The following is a 20,341-nucleotide window of genomic DNA, read 5'->3' on the forward strand; positions in this document are numbered from 1 at the left end:
AAAAATTGAAAACGAATTTTTTTTAAAAAGAAATTATATATATATATATTTTTTTTTTAACTTCGATTTTTTTTTTAATGTTCGAAGCTTGTGCCATCGAATCGAACGTTCGAAGCTTCGAAGCATTTAAGACAGCCCTACCTTATAGCAAAAATAAACAAGACATGTCACTGAACTGTGAACATGTGTCCCACAACTGTGAAAGTGTCCCAGTTTTGTAGCCTTTTTTACTTTACATGCCTATATTAAACATTTAATGTTTTCAGAACTGTGCAAAAAAAAGAAAAAATATCAAGTGTCCCATTTCACTTGTTATATTTCCACATTTTAGTGTTCTTCAGTTCTTTTTTTTTTCATTCAGTGTGATAAATCCAGTCTCTGTTGAGCTTTAACAAGTCCATCAAAGTCAGGTTGCATGTCTGAGGTGGAGATGCGAAGCACAGCTGCCAGATGTTCATCAGTGAGAGAGGATCTGTACCTGGACTTGGTAAACGTCATGACTGAGAATGTCTGTTCACATATGTAGGTGGATCCAAAGAGAACCAACATCTTCTGAGCATGCCTCTTAAGCGTATATTGTGCGTGTGAACGTTGACATGAAATTTTTTTTTTTTTTTTTTAAATATATATAAAAAAAAAAAAAAAATCATCATGTAATCTTTCGCGGGCCGGTCAGAATCATACGGCCCGTGGGCCGTACAATGCCCAGGTCTGGTCTACAGTGTTCAGGGTCTGTGGTGTTCAGGGTCTGTGGTGTTCAGGGTCTGTGGTGTTCAGGGTCTACAGTGTTCAGGGTCTGCGGTGTTCAGGGTCTGTGGTGTTCAGGGTCTGTGGTGTTCAGAGTCTACAGTGTTCAGGGTCTGTGGTGTTCAGGGTCTGTGGTGTTCAGGGTCTGTGGTGTTCAGGGTCTGTGGTGTTCAGTCTGTGGTGTTCAGGGTCTGTGGTGTTCAGGGTCTGTGGTGTTCAGGGTCTGTGATGTTTAGTCTGTGATGTTTAGTCTGTGGTGTTCAGGGTCTGTGGTGTTCAGTCTGTGGTGTTCAGGGTCTGTGGTGTTCAGGGTCTACAGTGTTCAGGGTCTGTGGTGTTCAGGGTCTGTGGTGTTCAGGGTCTGTGGTGTTCAGGGTCTGTGGTGTTCAGGGTCTGTGGTGTTCAGGGTCTACAGTGTTCAGGGTCTGTGGTGTCCAGGGTCTGTGGTGTTCAGAGTCTGTGGTGTTCAGGGTCTACAGTGTTCAGGGTCTACAGTGTTCAGGGTCTGTGGTGTTCAGGGTCTGTGGTGTTCAGGGTCTGTGGTGTTCAGGGTCTGTGGTGTTCAGGGTCTACAGTGTTCAGGGTCTGTGGTGTTCAGGGTCTACAGTGTTCAGAGTCTGTGGTGTTCAGGGTCTACAGTGTTCAGAGTCTGTGGTGTTCAGGGTCTGTGGTGTTCAGGGTCTACAGTGTTCAGGGTCTGTGGTGTTCAGGGTCTACAGTGTTCAGGGTTAATTTGTTACACACACACAAATATCCACACGTAACCATGTACACCCACACAGATACATAAAGGCATAGGCGTGCAAACCCACACACAGACATTCAGTGTCTCTCTCACACACACACACACAGACAGAGCATACAGACATACATTAGAATGCATTTAAATTAGACAATTCTGGTGCGAGCAGCACTGAAGCAGAATTGATCAAAACGTACAGTTATGTATATAACCATAGTTATATGAGTATAGTGACGCTCAGCGTCATAGTGCAATACTCTTCATATCCAGTATTGAACTGAAATAAATTCTCACATGTACCTTTAATACCATCATCTGTCTGGCCACACCCCCATCCGCTACCTACATACCATCAGCTCCTTCCCAATCTTTCACCACAAGGCAATATCAAGGGGTCCTCAGTGAGTCCTGACGCTGAGCGTCACTATACTCTAGGGGTGTAACAGTACACAAAATCCACGGTTCGGTACGTACCTCGGTTTTGAAGTCACGGTTCGGTATTTATTCTGTAATTCTTTTTTTTTTTTATATAAATTATACTTTTTTTTTTTATACAGCTACTGTTTTATATATACTGTTTTTTAGTAATAACTAGAAAGTAATGGTATTTATTCAACAACAGGTGATTGATTAATGATACTAATACAAATCTATACAATGAGTATGGCTGCAGCACTGCAGATATACCCTACTCCAATGATCCACACACGGACATTACACGGTGTTGCACTCGCTACCCAGTGGCTCTGCAGATATACCCTACTCGGTCTACAAGGCTCCGTTGATGTAGCATAGAGGATCTGTTGTGATTTTTGCACAATAAATATTCAACATTCTCTTTTGAGACTCCGCCTCAGACTCTTATCATTTGGCACTAAAAGCTAAACATTGTCACCGATATGGCTGTCCGCAACATGTCATTAATTGTGTATGCGAGGTGGTTCAGTGACGACGACTCTAACGTGAGCTAGGTGAAAATGAGCAGGAGCTACCGAGAGATGGAAAGACTAACGTTACTGGTGAAAATGTGATTTACGTTGGAATACTCCTTTGCCAACTTGCTGTACTTTGCTTGCAGGTCTGCAGCCATTATTGCTGGATTATGAATAGCCCCAACGTTAGCCAAGGTAACGTTATGGCTAAACCTTTAATGTTAGTTAATGCTAGCTTTCGGTTAGCTGTTCAATGCTAAATAACACCAGCAAGCTCCCCGTCAACACCCCTCTCTCGGGAGGATGGCATTTAAGAAAGTATCTGCTGTTAAAATGACAAACAGCATTGACACTTTAATTCACGGTCGGACACACGTTTGTTTTATAATGCTCACAGCAGACCGCAGTGTTGTTGATAAATTACGTGGGGCCGGGGGGATTTAAGTTCCGCAAAAAAAGGTTGACCATACCGTTGTAATCGTACGGTGCACAGCCCGTACTGTACCGGAGGACCACATTGATGCGGTACAGTACGTATCCGCGTACCGTTACACCCCTACTATACTCATAACTATACATAACCGTACGTTATATATCGTATAGCTCTTAGTAGGCTTGGGCGGTATCACTTTTTTCATACCGTTATACCTTGATTATATAATACCCCGGTGTACGGTATTGAACGGTATGACTTTCATTTTCATCAGCGGGGGCGCGGCACCCCATGTTACCAAGTAAACAAGTCGCGGAGATGGCCAGTTAGCCCGCAGCATCCGAGTGCTACTATCATTAGCTCTCAGAATGGAGCCACTAGCCAGAAGCCCGCAGCATCCTAGTAATACTAACGTTAACTCTCAGAATGGTAGCCAGGAGCCCCGCAGCACCCTAGTACTAGTAACGTTAGTATTGTGTATTCAAAAACACACCGGACTGCGACGTAACGTTTTACCGTTTATTTGCTTGTTCCACCAGTTCACAACAACACACACTCTCGTTACCACAACGTTTTACGGTATTTTCACAGCACTGTCGCAACATTACCGTAAAGCGTGACCACCGTTGTGATACACATACACAACAGTTAGCTCTCAGAACAGCCAGTTAGCCCGCAGCACCAGGCAGCAACGGTAAGCGTGTCTCGACTCTCATTTCATTTCCAGTGAAGCGGGGTTTCCCCTCCTCCTCCTGTGTACTCCTCCTGTGTATAGACAATCAGCTCTGCGGCTCGCTGCCTCGCTCCACTAGTGACTCGAGGACTGGTCTCGCCCTCTGCTGGCGCGTGTGTGCAGTGCACTACAACCAACCACTGTTAAAACTCCGTTTCACTGTAATATAAACTGAAATGGATCTGTGATTTTGACGGTATTGATTTTCAATACCGTCGGTATCTCTAAATACCCCGGTATACCTTAATACCGTCATACCGCCCATGCCTAGCTCTTAGGGATGGGTACCTTTCACATTTGAACCGATACGGTACCGGTACCTGTGAATCGTTACCGGTACCCAACGGTACCTTTTTTCGGTACTTTAGTCTCAAGAAATTTTATTTACTTACCTCAGTCGTGAAAAAAAAATCCAAACTTCAAATAACTACAATTTCGACAGTTTTCGGCTTGCCATTGCTCCGACTGCTTTGTTGTTGAATCAAGTCAAATCCTAGGTACGCATATATTGTGTGTGTGAACGTTGACATGAAAAAAATAAAATTAAAAAAATCTCAGTATCTCACTTGAATCGATACTCTGTAGTACCGACGTGTTTCGGTTCGGTACCTCAAAAGTACCGAATTCGGTACCCATCCCTAATAGCTCTGCTCAGCGTCATAGTGCAACACAGGAGCTGAGCAGAGCTGAAGCTCGACAAATGTACCCGCTAAGGCCCCGCACAACCATCAGAACCGGGGCGGACCCGAGCCCCCCTAGTGGAGGACGGGGGCGTCGGGTCCGACTGCGCGAAGAGGAGACTTCAGCAACTCAACGCACAGGGTGAGCAGACCGTGGGGCGACGGGCGTACCCACGACTACACAAACGCACAACCCGCATGCCACTAGGGAACGAACGGAAAGGAACAAACCCCCGTTACCACCCCTAATATCACGGGGTCAAGAGAAAAACCAACCGTGGCAAGGCCGTAGCAGCGGAGCGCGAAGGAGAACCCAGACTGGCCCAGAGAGGCCAATGACGCCACAGCATCGAGACCTCACCAGGCGGTCACTAGTGACACCGCCCCCCACATCGCCAGCGTATTCGGACAGGGCCCATCCAAGAGCAGGCCCTTCCCCCCTATAGCACGCCGCCTAGCTCACTGATCCTGGTATACTCAGGCAGTCACCCATCCAAGTACAACCCAGGCCTGAACCTATACCGCTTCCGAAATCGAACGAGATCGGGCGTGTTCAGGTTGACATGGCTGTAAGCTCGAAGCACTCAAGAGGCTACACCCACAGCTGGAGCAGGCAGCGCACCGGGAAGACGACCCCCAGAAGAGGTCGATCCCTCAATCCAGGCAACAGGCACTTGACCTGAGCCTGGAGCACTGCGGACTAGACAGGCGCCAAAGGGGTCTGCTGAAACAGCACCCCGGCGGAAGGGGCGTATGCTGGCATTGTTGTGCACCATGTCACAGCCTCCTAGGGCTGACCTTCGAAGCTTTTTTTGGCAATCAAAGCTTCGGGGCCGAGCTTCGATTTTAATTCGAAGCTTCGATTTTTTTTTTTTTTTTTTTTTTTATTATTATTATCTTATGTTGTGGGACTTGTACAGCACTTTCGTAAACGTTGTTGTTTTTAAATGTGCTCTATAAATAAAGTGGGTTGGATTAATTAATTAAGTAGCCCCTTTCGTGACTGACGCATCCAACAAGGTTTCACTCGGCTGTGTGATTTAATTCAAGGTGGATCGCTGTTGTCGTTTGAACAACTTCAGATTTCATGGGAACTACCAATCCCCCAAATCAAGAATGTTTAAGATGAATGAAGTAAGATTTTGATTATTTGAAATATGGCCTGTGTAGACTAAACTATGCACAGAATTATGTCAGTCTACAAGGTCCGGATTCTACATGGTCCGGCAATGTAGACCTTGTAGACTCCACTACAGACCAATTATCAGTGAATGTTCATGCATTTTTAAGAAGGGCAACTTCCACAAAAAAACAAAGAACTCACCAAAACATCTCAGTAGCACCTTATCTAAATGTTATATTTCATATATGGAGATTCATATTTATTTATGTATTGCATGCATTTCTACATTTTATTTCCTATTTTGTTTATTCATCCCAGTATCTTTCTTTCTTATGTGTGGAATTCTAAAAGGTGCGCGCACACACACACACACACACCTACACACACACACACACACACACACACTTACATTTAGTCATTTAGCTGACGCTTTTATCCAAAGCGACTTACAAGTTCTGTACGACAAGACAGCAAGAAGGGTACAACTCTATCAGCTGAGTAACAATGTTCATCAAAGTGTTGCGTGTTACAGTGTAGGTTAGTTTATTAGGACAAGTGCATGACAGTAAGGTTAGTCACGGTTAGATTTTTTTTTTTTTTTTTTATCATTTCAGATAATGGTTGAAGAAGTGAGTCTTTAGTCGACGGCGAAAGATTGGACGGGATTCGGCTGTCCTAACTGGGATGGGTAGTTCACACACACACACACACATTTTTTTTTTTTTTTTTTGAAAACAATTTTTTTTTTTTTTTTTTTTTTTTTAAACTTTGATTTTTTTTTAATGTTCGAAGCTTGTGCCATCGAATCGAACGTTCGAAGCTTCGAAGCATTTAAGACAGCCCTACAGCCTCCACAAAAAAAACCTGACTCTCTAGAGGGGTCGAGGCAGAGAAGGCTGACACGATTGACAGACATCATGAAACGTGCGGGGGCACACTCAAGCGGCCTAACCCGAGAGTTGACTCCGCTCCAACACACCAGGGAACCAACCACCCCCTTGGTTCAAACATGAGGTGGTTGTTCCTATAACCCCTCAAGAAAAAACTCCAAAACACAACTGCGTGTATACACTGGCTATACCGCAGTACAAGTGTTTTCAAAAAGGGGTTATCCCAGGCCTACGGGTCGACGAAACAATTTCGGACCGGGACGTACACAGGGATGCCAGAGGAGTTCCATAAGAATCACCTCAACAGCCCCCTCCCAGCCATGCTTAAGCAGGAGAAGAGAGGGGCGAAAAGAATAGAGAAGGACCAGGCCCCCTTAGCACAGCGCAAGGTACAACACAACATGGACCAAGCAACAGTGAGGGGTAATACGTAGTAATCACAACCACGAACATCTCCATAATGTCAAACCCTGCAACACCCGGGCCGAGCCGGCATTTTCCCCCCCGAAAAAAGCACAAGTCCCTCAGGGTACCAGAACAGCAGATCTGCGTCCCCGGCGGACAACGGGTTAAGCGACCAGAATCAGTCCCGTGCCCTAATCACGCCGATATCCCCAACACTAGGAGGGGGGTAGGTACGCGTGTCGATCCAAAACATTATAGAGGGCGCCACCCAGACGGTCCCTTCCGTACCGCGCTCGGTGGCCCACCCCAAGGGCGTGAGACCCCTCTACCTATGCTTTGATCTATTCCGTTAACATCCCCCAGATATGAACGAGAATTCGTCGAGACAAACCTAGTAAACTGGCGCTCGGAAGAGACAAACTCCATCCCAGTTGCCCCATAAAAACGCCATTTCAATGATGAGCAACGAAGGCGCGCAAGCCCATGCGTGGTTCCTATCAGAAGCACCCAGGACAAGCACTATGTATACGTCGAGACCCAAAACACATCAATGGATAGTCTAACAAGACACCAGATACCGTTCCTCCAAGCCGCCTTGGAGAACGACAAGCCGCTTTTTTCACAGGAAAAAATACAGACATGGGTCCCATACGACACGGCTGAGGGAAAACACCCCGTCAACCATGCTCCATAAAAGAGGGGATGGGGAGCGACGTACCCTATGACGGGGGGGAAAACATGACTCAACAGACCATTACCGGCGAGGAGTCAGGGAACTCCCTAAACAATACCCTGTCAACCTGCTCCATAAAAGAGAGGACGGGGAACCCCCAGAGAGACTTCCCACGTGAGCAATAGATTGAAAAGACATATTGCAACATTGAGCTATGTAACAATTGGATTAGGACTCTCCGAGGAGGAGGCTCTGAAACTCTGAGGAGGCACCCTCACTGAGAGGGAGACTCTAACTCACCGAGGAGGCTCTGAACTCCCAGAGGAGAAGACTCTGAAACACCCTGAGGAGGAGGCTCTGACCCAATTAGGGATGGGTACCGAATTCGGTACTTTTGAGGCATCGAACAGAAACACGTCGGTACTACCGAGTATCGAATCAAGTGAGAAACCGAAAAAAAAAAAATCTTTATTACTTTTTTTTTTTTTTTTTACTTTTTTCTTTTCATGTCAACGTTCACACGCACAATATATGCTTACCTAGGATTTGACTTGATTCAACAACAAAGCAGTCGGAGCAATGACAAGCCGAAAACTGTCGAAATTGTAGTTATTTGAAGTTTGGATTTTTTCTTTTTTACGACTGAGGTAGGTAAATTAAATTTCTTGAGACTAAAGTACCGAAAAAAGGTACCGTTGGGTACCGGTATCGATTCACAGGTACCGGTATCGGTTCAAATGTGAAAGGTACCCATCCCTATACCCAATACACACACATACCAGTAGGGAGCAGAGCAGAAGAACAAACGTCTCTACTGCGTTGCATCACCCACCAAGCTCAATACACATACAACAGAGCAGAACTTCTTTTTAAGTTCTACTCACCTTGACAATCTGAGGAGGAGACTCTGAAACTCTGAGCAGGCTCCCTCACTGGGAGGGAGGGTCTGAACTCACAGGAGGCTCTGAAACTCCCTGAGGAGGAGGCTCTGAACTCCCTGAGGAGGAGGCTCTGAAACTCCCTGTAACAGAGGTCCATAACATGGAGCCCGAATAACCCACGGAAGTCTTACCAATAGAAACACGCCCAGTGACGTACTCTATGGCGGGGGAATTTCCATGGCGTGTGTGAGTGTGTGTGTATGTGCATGGGGCCATTGGGTGGGGCCGGGGGACAAATACACTGGAGGAAAGTAACCCAGCTCAGCACTGCCAAAATTATATCATAACTATTGCCCGTTTGAAGGATATCATCCTCAAACACATATACACCTACATGCCTTGTAGAATTCCACACATAAGAAAGAAAGATACTGGGATGAATAGGAAATAAAATATAGAAATGCATCAATACAATACATCAATAAATATGAATCTCCATATATGAAATAGAACATTTAGATAAGGTGCTACTGAGATGTTTTGGTGAGTTCTTTGTTTTTTTGTGGAAGTAGCCCTTCTTAAAAATGCATGAACATTCACTGATAATTGGTCTGTAGTGGAGTCTACAAGGTCTACATTGCCGGACAATGTAGAATCCGGACCTTGTAGACTGACATAATTCTGTGCATAGTTTAGTCTACACCAGGCACGCGGGAAGTGAGTCAGACTTGGGGGTGTGGTCGGAGTCAGAAATAAATAATAATGTCATATTAAATGCATGCGCAAAGCGCATCATTCGTGATTTTCCATTCATTTGAAAGATCAATATTTTACACTACAACAGACAAACTTGAACACCAACATGTGGACAGTTCACACACGAAATGCAGCAGTTTTTTCTCTACTCAGAAGACGATTTATTGTCGATTTAGACGCAAGCGGCAACAACTAGCGCTTGGACTTTCGTTTCGCACACCGCACAGGATCTGTGCGTGTGTGTGTGTGTGTGTCACTGACTGTCACAACAACAATCGCAGCAGGAGCGATAATAAACACACATTACCTATTCCGAAGACGGTAGAACACCGATGGTGGTCTTGCGTTCAGGAGTGGTGGAAATAAACTCCTTCATGACAACATGAATGTCCAGTGAGTCCAGAATATCCTGATGCATATGCAGCAAGTCCAGGTTATTATTATTAAAGAAATCAGATATTCGTTTTTGAGACATTTCTTTTCTGAGACACAAGTAAACACACTCTCCACTTCAGTCAGTCCTCCCTCTCTGCAATTCGTTCCCGCATACAACATCGCCGACAGATATATTCCTTTACTGCGAATTGTCCCAAAAACTATTCCAGGCCGCTATTTTTTTTACCAACGGATTTCCAGTTCCGCGTTGACGCTTCCAGGCCGCGTCTATTCGAATCCTAACTGGTTCATGCGTCGGCTACACGCTTCTTTAATAACACTGCATTATCGAGACAGCGCCCCTATGAGGATCTGGCAATGAATTCCAAGAATAGGGTAAATCTGCAGTGCCGCTCCGCTCTGTGACATTGAGTAGCCTCGGTATTACAATGGAATAAAGGCCAAAACAACCTTGCAGTTACACTCCCCGCAAGCAGGGGGTGCTGGCGCACCCGCCGGACCCCCACTTCCCGCGCCCCTGGTCTACACAGGCCATATTTCAAATAATCTAAATCTTACTTCATTCATCTTAAACATTCTTGATTTGGGGGATTGGTAGTTCCCATGAAATCTGAAGTTGTTCAAACGACAACAGCGATCCACCTTGAATTAAATCACACAGCCGAGTGAAACCTTGTTGGCTGCGTCACAATCACGAAAGGGGCTACTTAATTAATTAATCCAATCCACTTTATTTATAGAGCACATTTAAAAACAACAAAGTTTACCAAAGTGCTGTACAAGTCCCACAACATAAGATTAAAAAAAAATTAAAATTAAAAAATCTTCGAAGCTTCGAATTAAAATCGAAGCTCGGCCCCGAAGCTTCGATTGCCAAAAAAAGCTTTGAATGTCAGCCCTAGAGAAGACAAGTCCTCGATTACGTACTGGCCACAGGCCTTGCTAAATCCACATGATAGCGACCAAAACAATCTTTTCCCTAGGGAAAAAAACGTTTTCTCAAGCAGGAGCACAACCCCAGCAGAAGCTGAGGGATTACACCGTATCCCCACAAACAGTGAAAACAATATATTGTAAACAAAACATGTTTGAGAGGAGGGGGGGAAGCCCCAGGGAACCGGGGGGAATCACCCCTCCCCACCTTACCCTTGATAGAACTAGGTTGAACAGGTACCCCTGTTAATATGTGAACACGCTACCCGTTTATTGTCATCATAGGCTGAGAGCAGGACTCACCCCTCGATCATATGTCACTAAGCATTAGGGCTGACCTTCAAAGCTTTTTTTGGCAATCGAAGCTTCGGGGCCGAGCTTCGATTTTAATTCGAAGCTTCAAAAAAAAATATATATATATATATATTTTTTTTTTTTATATCTTATGTTGTGGGACTTGTACAGCACTTTGGTAAACTTTGTTGTTTTTAAATGTGCTCTATAAATAAAGTGGATTGGATTAATTAATTAAGTAGCCCCTTTGGTGACTGTGACGCAGCCAACAAGGTTTCACTCGGCTGTGTGATTTAGATTTCATGGGAACTACCAATCCCCCAAATCAAGAATGTTTAAGATGAATGAAGTAAGATTTAGATTATTTGAAATATGGCCTGTGTAGACTAAACTATGCACAGAATTATGTCAGTCTACAAGGTCCGGATTCTACATGGTCCGGCAATGTAGACCTTGTAGACTCCACTACAGACCAATTATCAGTGAATGTTCATGCATTTTTAAGAAGGGCTACTTCCACAAAAAGACAAAGAACTCACCAAAACATCTCAGTAGCACCTTATCTAAATGTTCTATTTCATATATGGAGATTCATATTTATTTATGTATTGCATGCATTTCTACATTTTATTTCCTATTTTGTTTATTCATCCCAGTATCTTTCTTTCTTATGTGTGGAATTCTACAAGGCATGTAGGTGTATATGTGTTTGAGGATGATAGCCTTCAAACAGGCAATAGTGATGATATAATTTGGGCAGTGCTGAGCTGGGTTACTTTCCTCCAATGTATTTGTCACCCGGCCCCAATGGCCCCATGCGCACACACACAAACACACAAAAAGCGATAATTATAATTATTTTTTTTTACTTCGATATTTTTTTTATGTTCAAAGCTTGTGCCATCGAACGAAGCTTTGAAGCATTTAAGACAGCCCTACTAAGCATAGCTTTGCAGGGTTATTAACCCAACTAGTTGTGAGCTCAACCACGTTAACTAACATTACATGAACACACAAGTTCTCATTACAACCAAACCAGTTAATTTTTACTCACGTAAAAAACAATGCCGATTTTCTAGGTAGAGAGAACTATACCAGCGACAAGACAATTCACACACAACACATGTCGTATCCCCAATGTAGTGAAGCAACATACGTTTTGGAAAAAAACATCGTTATTACAAAACATTTAGAAGGGAAGGAAGAGGCGTTAAGTGTCCAGAAGGACTCTTACCTACACCATGAGTGCAGGCTGAGAGGACTGCAACCACTGGTCTCTCCATGTTGACGAAAGTCCTCACTGGCGGGGCAACACGGTGTAGGGCCGACTAATAGATTTGCCACCGATACCGATTGTTCAACTAACACAATCGGCCGATACCGATACCGATATTTGTGGCACATTTTTTTTTGTAATCTTTTTTTTTGTAATATTTTTTTTTTGTAATATTTTTTTTAAAAATTTTTTTAACTACTGTATATTTGTGTTACAAATTGTGCTCACCGATATGAACATACTTACTTAACATACTTACTTCACTTACTTAAAAAAAGGAAACATCAAGAAATAGCACTATCTCTCTCCCAGTATGGTCTGCCGGGCTGCAGCTAGATACTAGTTCTCCCAGTATGGTCTACCGGGCTGCAGCTGGATGATATTGTCTCAACCAGAGCTCTCAACCAATTACGTCACACACCGATTTTGACGAGAGGTTTTCTACAACAACAACACCGACGTTAAGCTCTTAGCTCTGCAGGATGACTAAACGAGGCATAACTGCAACGAATGTTATAATAAAACAAAGCCTTTCTATACATGTGTCTGATTGAAAACTTTATTAACAGATTGCAGAATGGGTAAAACTCAGGGCTCTATGAGAAACGGAAGGAACTGAGCTAGTATGAACAATGCTTGCTACGTCCCGGGAGCTCACGTTGATACATGGATAATGCTAACTAACTAGCTACCGTCCCGGGAGCTCACGTTGATACATGGATGGTGCTAGCTAACTAGCTACCGTCCCGGGAGCTCACATTGATACATGGATGGTGCTAGCTAACTAGCTACCGTCCCGGGAGCTCACGTTGATACATGGATGGTGCTAACTAACTAGCTACCGTCCAGGGAGCTCACGTTGATACATGGATGGTGCTAACTAACTAGCTACCGTCCCGGGAGCTCACGTTGATACATGGATGGTGCTAACTAACTAGCTACCGTCCCGGGAGCTCACGTTGATACCTACTAACTGGCTACCGTTCTGTGATTTGTTTACTTCGAGGTGCACTTTTAGGTTGAAAGAACGGGGGCCGGGGGCGGCGTTGTGCAGGTCGCAACGCGTTTTGCCTTTTGACGCGACACAAATTGATGGATATTTATCGGCTACTGCCATCGGCACATTCAAGCTTATCGGACGATAGGTGATTGCAGTCAACAAGGCACTTATCGGCCGATACCGATACCCGACCGATACATCGGTGCACCCCTACCGACTAACATCCTCTGTCAAAGATGACGTCGTAGTCAGAGTGTTATGGCCTGTTATCCTCACGGCTAATGTTCAACGATGTAGCATAAGCTAACAGCCAATCCAGGCCGACTGGTAGCAACAAGCTAACGCTCCTGGCCTAGTGAACATAACGAGCCAGCGCTGCAGCTAACAGCTAACTGGCTAACAGTTAGCACACCCAGCTAGCACGCAAGCTAAGCAGCTACCACCGAAACTGCACACGAGAACACAATAAGCCAACACTTCAGACAGCCGTCTGACTCACCTCCTCATCCTAAGAGAGAAGAAAAAAAGAAATCAACACCGTTTCCAGAACGGTGATTGACAGATATACAGCGGTGTCGGCACAATTCCTTCATAGGCTGCAGCCGACTTGAGCGTGGAGCTTCCGATAATGAAGCACCAAACCCACTTTTCCTCGTGAGGGTAACTTTCAACTTGAAAGATGGGGCCTTCACATGACAGAAGAATCCGCTCGTCCAAAAGATCCCGGGTTTTAACCACAGATCTTGGTCACGGCCCACTAGATTGACTACTGTGGGCTTCAAACCAGGACCCTCCCTCTGCCGTCTAAGAGGCAGAAAAGAGGATACTAGTCTGGGGCCGGCCTTCGTAAATTGTGCAGCTAACCCCCCATAGCAACACAACTGGCGCTCGCATAGCAAAAAACATCACTCACCCAGAGGTAGCCAGTTTCTCACAACAGCCGACGCCTACTGCACAGTCCAGCTGCAGAAACAAAGGTAATACCTGTCCAGCTGCAGCTTGGAGGGCTGCAGGTGGGGATTAGACCAGCAATGCGAGCCCCTAATACGAAAAAACCGGTGGAGGTCAGAATGATCATCATCTTCCAGACACCCCAGTGACGAAGACATTATCGCCGTATTTTCTCGAAAATAGTGAGAGAGAAAACACAGATATGATGTCAACGTAGCTCCTTGATCTTCTACTTTCTTCAAAAAATCCATCAAACTTAAAGTGTGGTACTTCCAGGCACTCAACGTGGTGAAAATTGAAGAAGGAGCTGATGGTATGGCCACACCCCCGCTTATGTAGGTAGCGGATGGGGGTGTGGCCAGACAGATGATGGTATTAAAGGTACATGTGAGAATTTATTTCAGTTCAATACTGGATATGAAGAGTATTGCACTATGACGCTGAGCAGAGCTATACAATATATAACAGCAAACCTGAATCACTATGAACTGAATGCTGCAGCTACTAAAGCTAGTTAACTTTAAGGTGCATGAGTTGAATCACTATGAACTGAATGCTGCAGCTACTAAAGCTAGTTAACGTTAAGGTGCATGAGTTGAATCACTATGAACTGAATGCTGCAGCTACTAAAGCTAGTTTAAGGTGCATGAGTTTAGTCACTGAACTGAATGCTGCAGCTACTGAAGCTAGTTAACGTTAAGGTGCATGAGTTGAATCAATATGAACTTAATGCTGCAGCTACTGAAGCTAGTTAACTTTAAGGTGCATGAGTTTAGTCACTATGAACTGAATGCTGCAGCTACTAAAGCTAGTTAAGTTAAGGTGCATGAGTTGAATCACTATGAACTGAATGCTGCAGCTACTGAAGCTAGTTAAGTTAAGGTGATGAGTTGAATCACTATGAACTGGATGCTGCAGCTACTAAAGCTAGTTAAGTTAAGGTGATGAGTTGAATCACTATGAACTGGATGCTGCAGCTACTAAAGCTAGTTAAGTTAAGGTGACGAGTTGAATCACTATGAACTGGATGCTGCAGCTACTGAAGCTTTAAGGTGCAGAGTTGAATCACTATGAACTGGATGCTGCAGCTACTGAAGCTTTAAGGTGCAGAGTTGAATCACTATGAACTGGATGCTGCAGCTACTGAAGCTAGTTGAATGAATGAAAACTTTATTTAACAGATTGCAGAATGGGTACAATACAGTACGGCTCAATACACACAATTGTTAAGGGGATGCAGACCAGAGAAAGACGTTTGTCTTGTTTACATCAGGGTCCCCCATTTTCAATTCATATCGACATTTATGACATACACAACATGACATACACAAGTTAACTTTAAGGTGCATGAGTTTAGTCACTATGAACTGGATGCTGCAGCTACTGAAGCTAGTTAACATGAGTTGAATCACTATGAACTGAATGCTGCAGCTACTAAAGCTAGTTAAGTTAAGGTGATGAGTTGAATCACTATGAACTGAATGCTGCAGGTAGTTTACTAAAGCTAGTTAACGTTAATGTGATGATGCGTTGAGTCTCACCTGAGTAAGAGTTCAGTGAGACTCCCCACCTGGCCGTCACACCGAGCAGAACACAGATGGAAACTAGACTCCAGGTCTCCATGCCTGAAACCTTTGTTTTGCTGGTTAAAAGGCTACAATGTGTTCATTTAAGACCATGTTGTTTACATTTCCTGTACACGTCATCGAGAAAGGCTCCGTAGCGCGATCTCGTTGGACGCCGGCCGATGACGTAGTATCTTCAAACTCCAGAGCCGCACTGATGAAAACGCGTTCGTACTTCTGATGGAAAGTTTGGCCCCTGAAATAGTTTTACAGTCCTGTCACGTGCCACCGTGGTTTGTGCTGAATAATTTGGGTCAACTAATTTCCATGTCAACTCATAATTTGGAGAGAAGCAACAGACCGGACTCTTTGTATCATGTAGGGCTCTGCTCGCCTCTTCTGCCGAGGTTGGGTGCCGATACTGACGTCACATCATTTGAACGCAGGCATACGACGACGAGTGAGCATTGATTGATTGATTGATTGATTGATTGATTGATTGAAAATGTTATTAACAGATTGCAGAATGGGTACAATACAGTACAGCTCAATACACACAATTGTTAAGGGGATGCAGACCAGAGAAAGACTTTCGTCTTGTTTACATCAGGGTCCCCCATTTTATTTGTGAACACATTTTTTTATTATTTTTTTGACATGACATAAAACTAGACACACAAGCATTAACAGTAAATATCCACAATAAATCACAGGACTATACATTCCAGTATTTGAATCAATATAAATGTAGTTTACGAGATATATACATAATACTTGCAATACAATACAATATACATATGCTCTTGCTCGCTCTTCTCCCCCCCCCCCCCCCTCAGGACCCCCCTTGGATAATCCATCCATTATTTCGTTTCTAACCAAGGATTACAATTCATATGCTAACCTTTATTCTCTCCACCACTTCTAACCAGATTGCAATGCTGGCTTCATTGACACCTAAAATTCTTGCTGTAGATATCTCTAGATAAATCACATCGAGATAGGTAAGAACCCATACCTTCCGGCACATTTTATCCGGTTGAATCCAGCGTGATGCTATTAGCTTGTTAGCAGCCATAAAACCGGACAAAATTAGTCTCTTTAACTGTATAGAGGCTTCTAACTGAGAAACATAATTCAACAACAATACAGAAGGCAGTACAGGTATGGTCAGAAATAAAAATTCTGATAATTGCGTGGTTACTTCTTCCCAGAATATCTTAACAGGGGGGCATTCCCAGTACATATGTATAAAAAAAAAAAGGGTCCCCCATTTTCAATTCATCATAACATATGACATAATACAGACAATACTGCTACATCTTTATGACATACCAGATTTACAAATACAGTATTGTTTGTGATACAAAAATAGTCTAAAACATTTGACGAAGAAACTGTACATGGGGAGGGGGGGGGGCTGTACATTGGAGGAGGTTGGGTAGGTGAGGGGGGGGGACTGTACATTGGAGGTGGTTGGGTAGGTGGGGTGGAGGGGGGGGGGGACTGTACATTGGAGGAGGTTGGGTAGGTGAGGGGGGGGGACTGTACATTGGAGGTGGTTGGGTAGGTGGGGTGGAGGGGGGGGGGAACTGTACATTGGAGGTGGTTGGGTATGTGGGGTGGAGGGGGGGGGGCAACTGTACATTGGAGGTGGTTGGATAGGTGGGGTGGAGGGGGGGGAACTGTACATTGGAGGTGGTTGGGTAGGTGTGGTGGAGGGGGGGGGAACTGTACATTGGAGGTGGTTGGGTGGGGGAGGGGGGGGGGTTGGGTAGGCGGGGTGCCGAAGCATCACTGCATTCGGCATCTCAACCTTCTACTTACTAACGAAACACTTGCATATAACTGTATGATAGCATGTACAATAATGCTGTATACCTTATATATATTTATTCTTACCATGTATATATAATATCTGTCTGTACATACCTGCATATAATCCATTTTACATATCTGTAAATACTATCTATAGCTGTACATATCCCTTACCTACTCTTACTAGTTACGCTGCTGGCCAGTATGACTTACTACCATAGTGTCTTTATTATAATTTTTTTTTAATTTATACTTTATTTAAACTCGGGAGTCATTGAGTGTACAGAGCATTACATGTAACATGACACACACTATCAATTTAAAACAATAGATCATCAATATTACATAGTCAGATTTTTTTTTAATAATAATAATAATAATAATACAGTTCATAAGCAAGAGCAATTAGCAGAAACAACTAAAGTTGATGGTGGATGGTTATTGATAAAAAATCTAAAACGTCCAAAAGAAAGTGCTTAGTTTCTAGCTCACATTGTAATCAAATCAAATCACATTTATTTGTAAGGCCCGACAACACACGTTAATGTCCCCATGGGCCGGACACGTCTTCTTTAAACAAGTCAAGAAGAAACATCACAATAAGTCAAGAACAAAACAAAAACACCATAAAGTCCAAATTTTTTTAAATAAATGCAACACTCCCAGACATACCCCAAGGCGAAGGTAGGAAAAACTCACTAAAACCTAGCAATAGGAAAAAATGCACCACAGGCAATATGGAGGAGAGAAACCTTAGAAGGGCCATTCAAGGGGGGATCTCCCTTCTTAGATGTCGGTGATAGTAGTGTTGCAGTAAAACAGGCGAACAGTTGGTAAGCATGCACTCATATGTGTAATGAACCACAGATAAGTGCATGCGATAGCAACTGAACATTTTGAAAGATTAAAGATATAGCTGATGGACCCAGGGACCCTGATGGAACCAGGGACCCTGATGGAAACAAGACAAACGTCTTTCTCAGGTCTGCATCCCCTTAACAATTGTATGTATTGAGCCGTACTGTATTGTACCCATTCTGCAATCTGTTAAATAAAGTTTTCATTCATTCATTCATAGCGGATCTATTTGAGGCAAAGGGGCGGCGGAGAGAGGATCGCATCCTCCCGGTCATCACTCCGAGACAGCCTCACAGGGAGACGGGACAAGCGTTAGACAGTTCGCGTGATTGTGATGGGCGGACATAGCAATAGATACAAGTGGTAAGCATATATGTGAATAGAATAAATATATGTAGTAAGCATATTATGTGAATAGAATAGAAGTACTTAATGGCCATATACACTTTATCATATAGAACTTTATATATAGTGTTGTAGCATCACCAGTAAATAATAAACCTCAGGGCTGAATTTAAAGGAGTGTGGAGGCTGCAGCATGTCTGTATGTTACATCCCCATAGACTAAAACTGCCATGAAGGTTGATTAAACAATCCTATTTATACAAGTCAATGGGAAACATGCTTTGTTTCTGTACAAAAAGCCAATCTTTTCAAATTGCCTGCAAAATTCCCGATGTGGGGGTTTAAATGTGAATTTGTCATCAAACTAGATTCCAAGATATTTATATGCTGTGACCATTTCGATCATTTGAGTAGAGATCCTACTATACCAGAGTGCAATGATTATTTTATTTTGTATTATTACTATTTATATCATTTATTTGTTTTACATTTTTATCTAAAGGTGCTATAGTTAACATTCAGCCACTAGATGTCGCACTAGAGCACCAGCATGTCAATTATCCAATCAGGTGCATTCCCACGTGGGCAAATGGGAAGTAGGGAGGGAATACATGCAACACAACAACAACATTCATTTTGGACCAGCAAATGTTTTTTAAATGATAAATTCATCAATAATTCTTTGGGAGGGAAAAGCAATACTTTTATTCTGCACCTTCTAAAAGCTCTGTAGATGTGTTATTATTATTATTATTATTATTATTATTATTATTATTATTATTATTATTATTATTATTATTATTATTATTATTATTATTATTATTATTATTATTATTATTATTATTATTATTATTATATTTTTAATTATTACATACATTTTTTATCTATAGCACTTTTAACCTTTTCCAATTATAAGGAGTACTTGCAGTTCACTCCGACAGGGTACCGTCAGGGTTAGGGCTGGGATTGGCACTGGGGGTACCCATACTCAAACTAAATGCAATTATAGAACTGTTCTACACTTTTTCAATACAAGTTTTCATCTTTCTAAAAGCTCTGTGGATGTGTTCTTTTTTCTTTTAAGTATTACTCTACGTAAAACATTTTATTTTATTTATGTATTTAATTTAAAATCTAATGTATTAGATACTGTCACCCAGTGGTTCCAGTAGCAGACGGTCCCCTGACGGGACGTCACAGGTTAGAGACCCTCGGGTCTCGAGACACAGAACACGTTGGTAGATTTGACGTCCTATACATACGGAAGACACCCCTCACTTCAGTCGGTATCAAGCTATCAGACCTTTATCCCCCACAGATGAATAGATTGTGAGTCTTTCACTGTTACTCGCTCGTCCTCTAGTCTAGACATCACGGGTCGATTGTGGGACACAGTGGTTACAACCATTCCAGTTATTTGCCTTGAAGGAGCTGATTACAGGAATTACGTAAAAGACATATTTCAGGGAGACTCGACTGACGCTGAAAGAGACTCTATTCATCGCAGAGAGAAAACAAGACCTCCAAACGCACTTCTGGGATTCTCTCTCGTTTGTAGTTCCTTTTAACATGATTTTGACCCTTTTCAATTGGGATTAATAGGACGAATTGATCCAAGTGTGAAGTATTATTATTATTTATTTTTTTTTTACTAATGGTCATTGATCATCGTGTCTCATGTGACCTGTGGTAGTTGACTATTCTGGGTTTGTGAGCATGATCAATGTGACTATAATTAACGAGCCAACTGGTTCACCACGCCATCCATAGACATTGATGTGTGCATGTGCATTTGCAAGTGTGTGTGTTTGCGTGCGTGTGTGTGAGAGAGAGTGTGTTTGTGTGTATGTGTGTGTGTGTACATTTGCAAGCATGTGTGTGTATACGTGTATGTATAGAATAGAATAGAATAG

General features: G+C 43.2%; 1 protein-coding gene across 1 annotated transcript in view; it reads right to left on the minus strand.

The window, feature by feature from the left end:
• Positions 1-15,522, minus strand: part of alg6 (ALG6 alpha-1,3-glucosyltransferase) — a 139,012-nt gene extending 123,490 nt beyond the window's left edge. Inside the window, exon 1 of the mRNA XM_084310150.1 lies at positions 15,387-15,522. Coding sequence (XP_084166276.1) covers positions 15,387-15,468 — 82 coding nt within the window. The 5' untranslated portion in view covers positions 15,469-15,522. The remainder of the gene's footprint in view (positions 1-15,386) is intronic.
• Positions 15,523-20,341: the final 4,819 nt, after the last annotated feature.

The sequence above is a fragment of the Notolepis coatsorum genome (assembly GCF_963971535.1).
Source record: "Notolepis coatsorum genome assembly, chromosome: 3".
In the NCBI taxonomy this organism is placed as follows: domain Eukaryota; kingdom Metazoa; phylum Chordata; class Actinopteri; order Aulopiformes; family Paralepididae; genus Notolepis; species Notolepis coatsorum.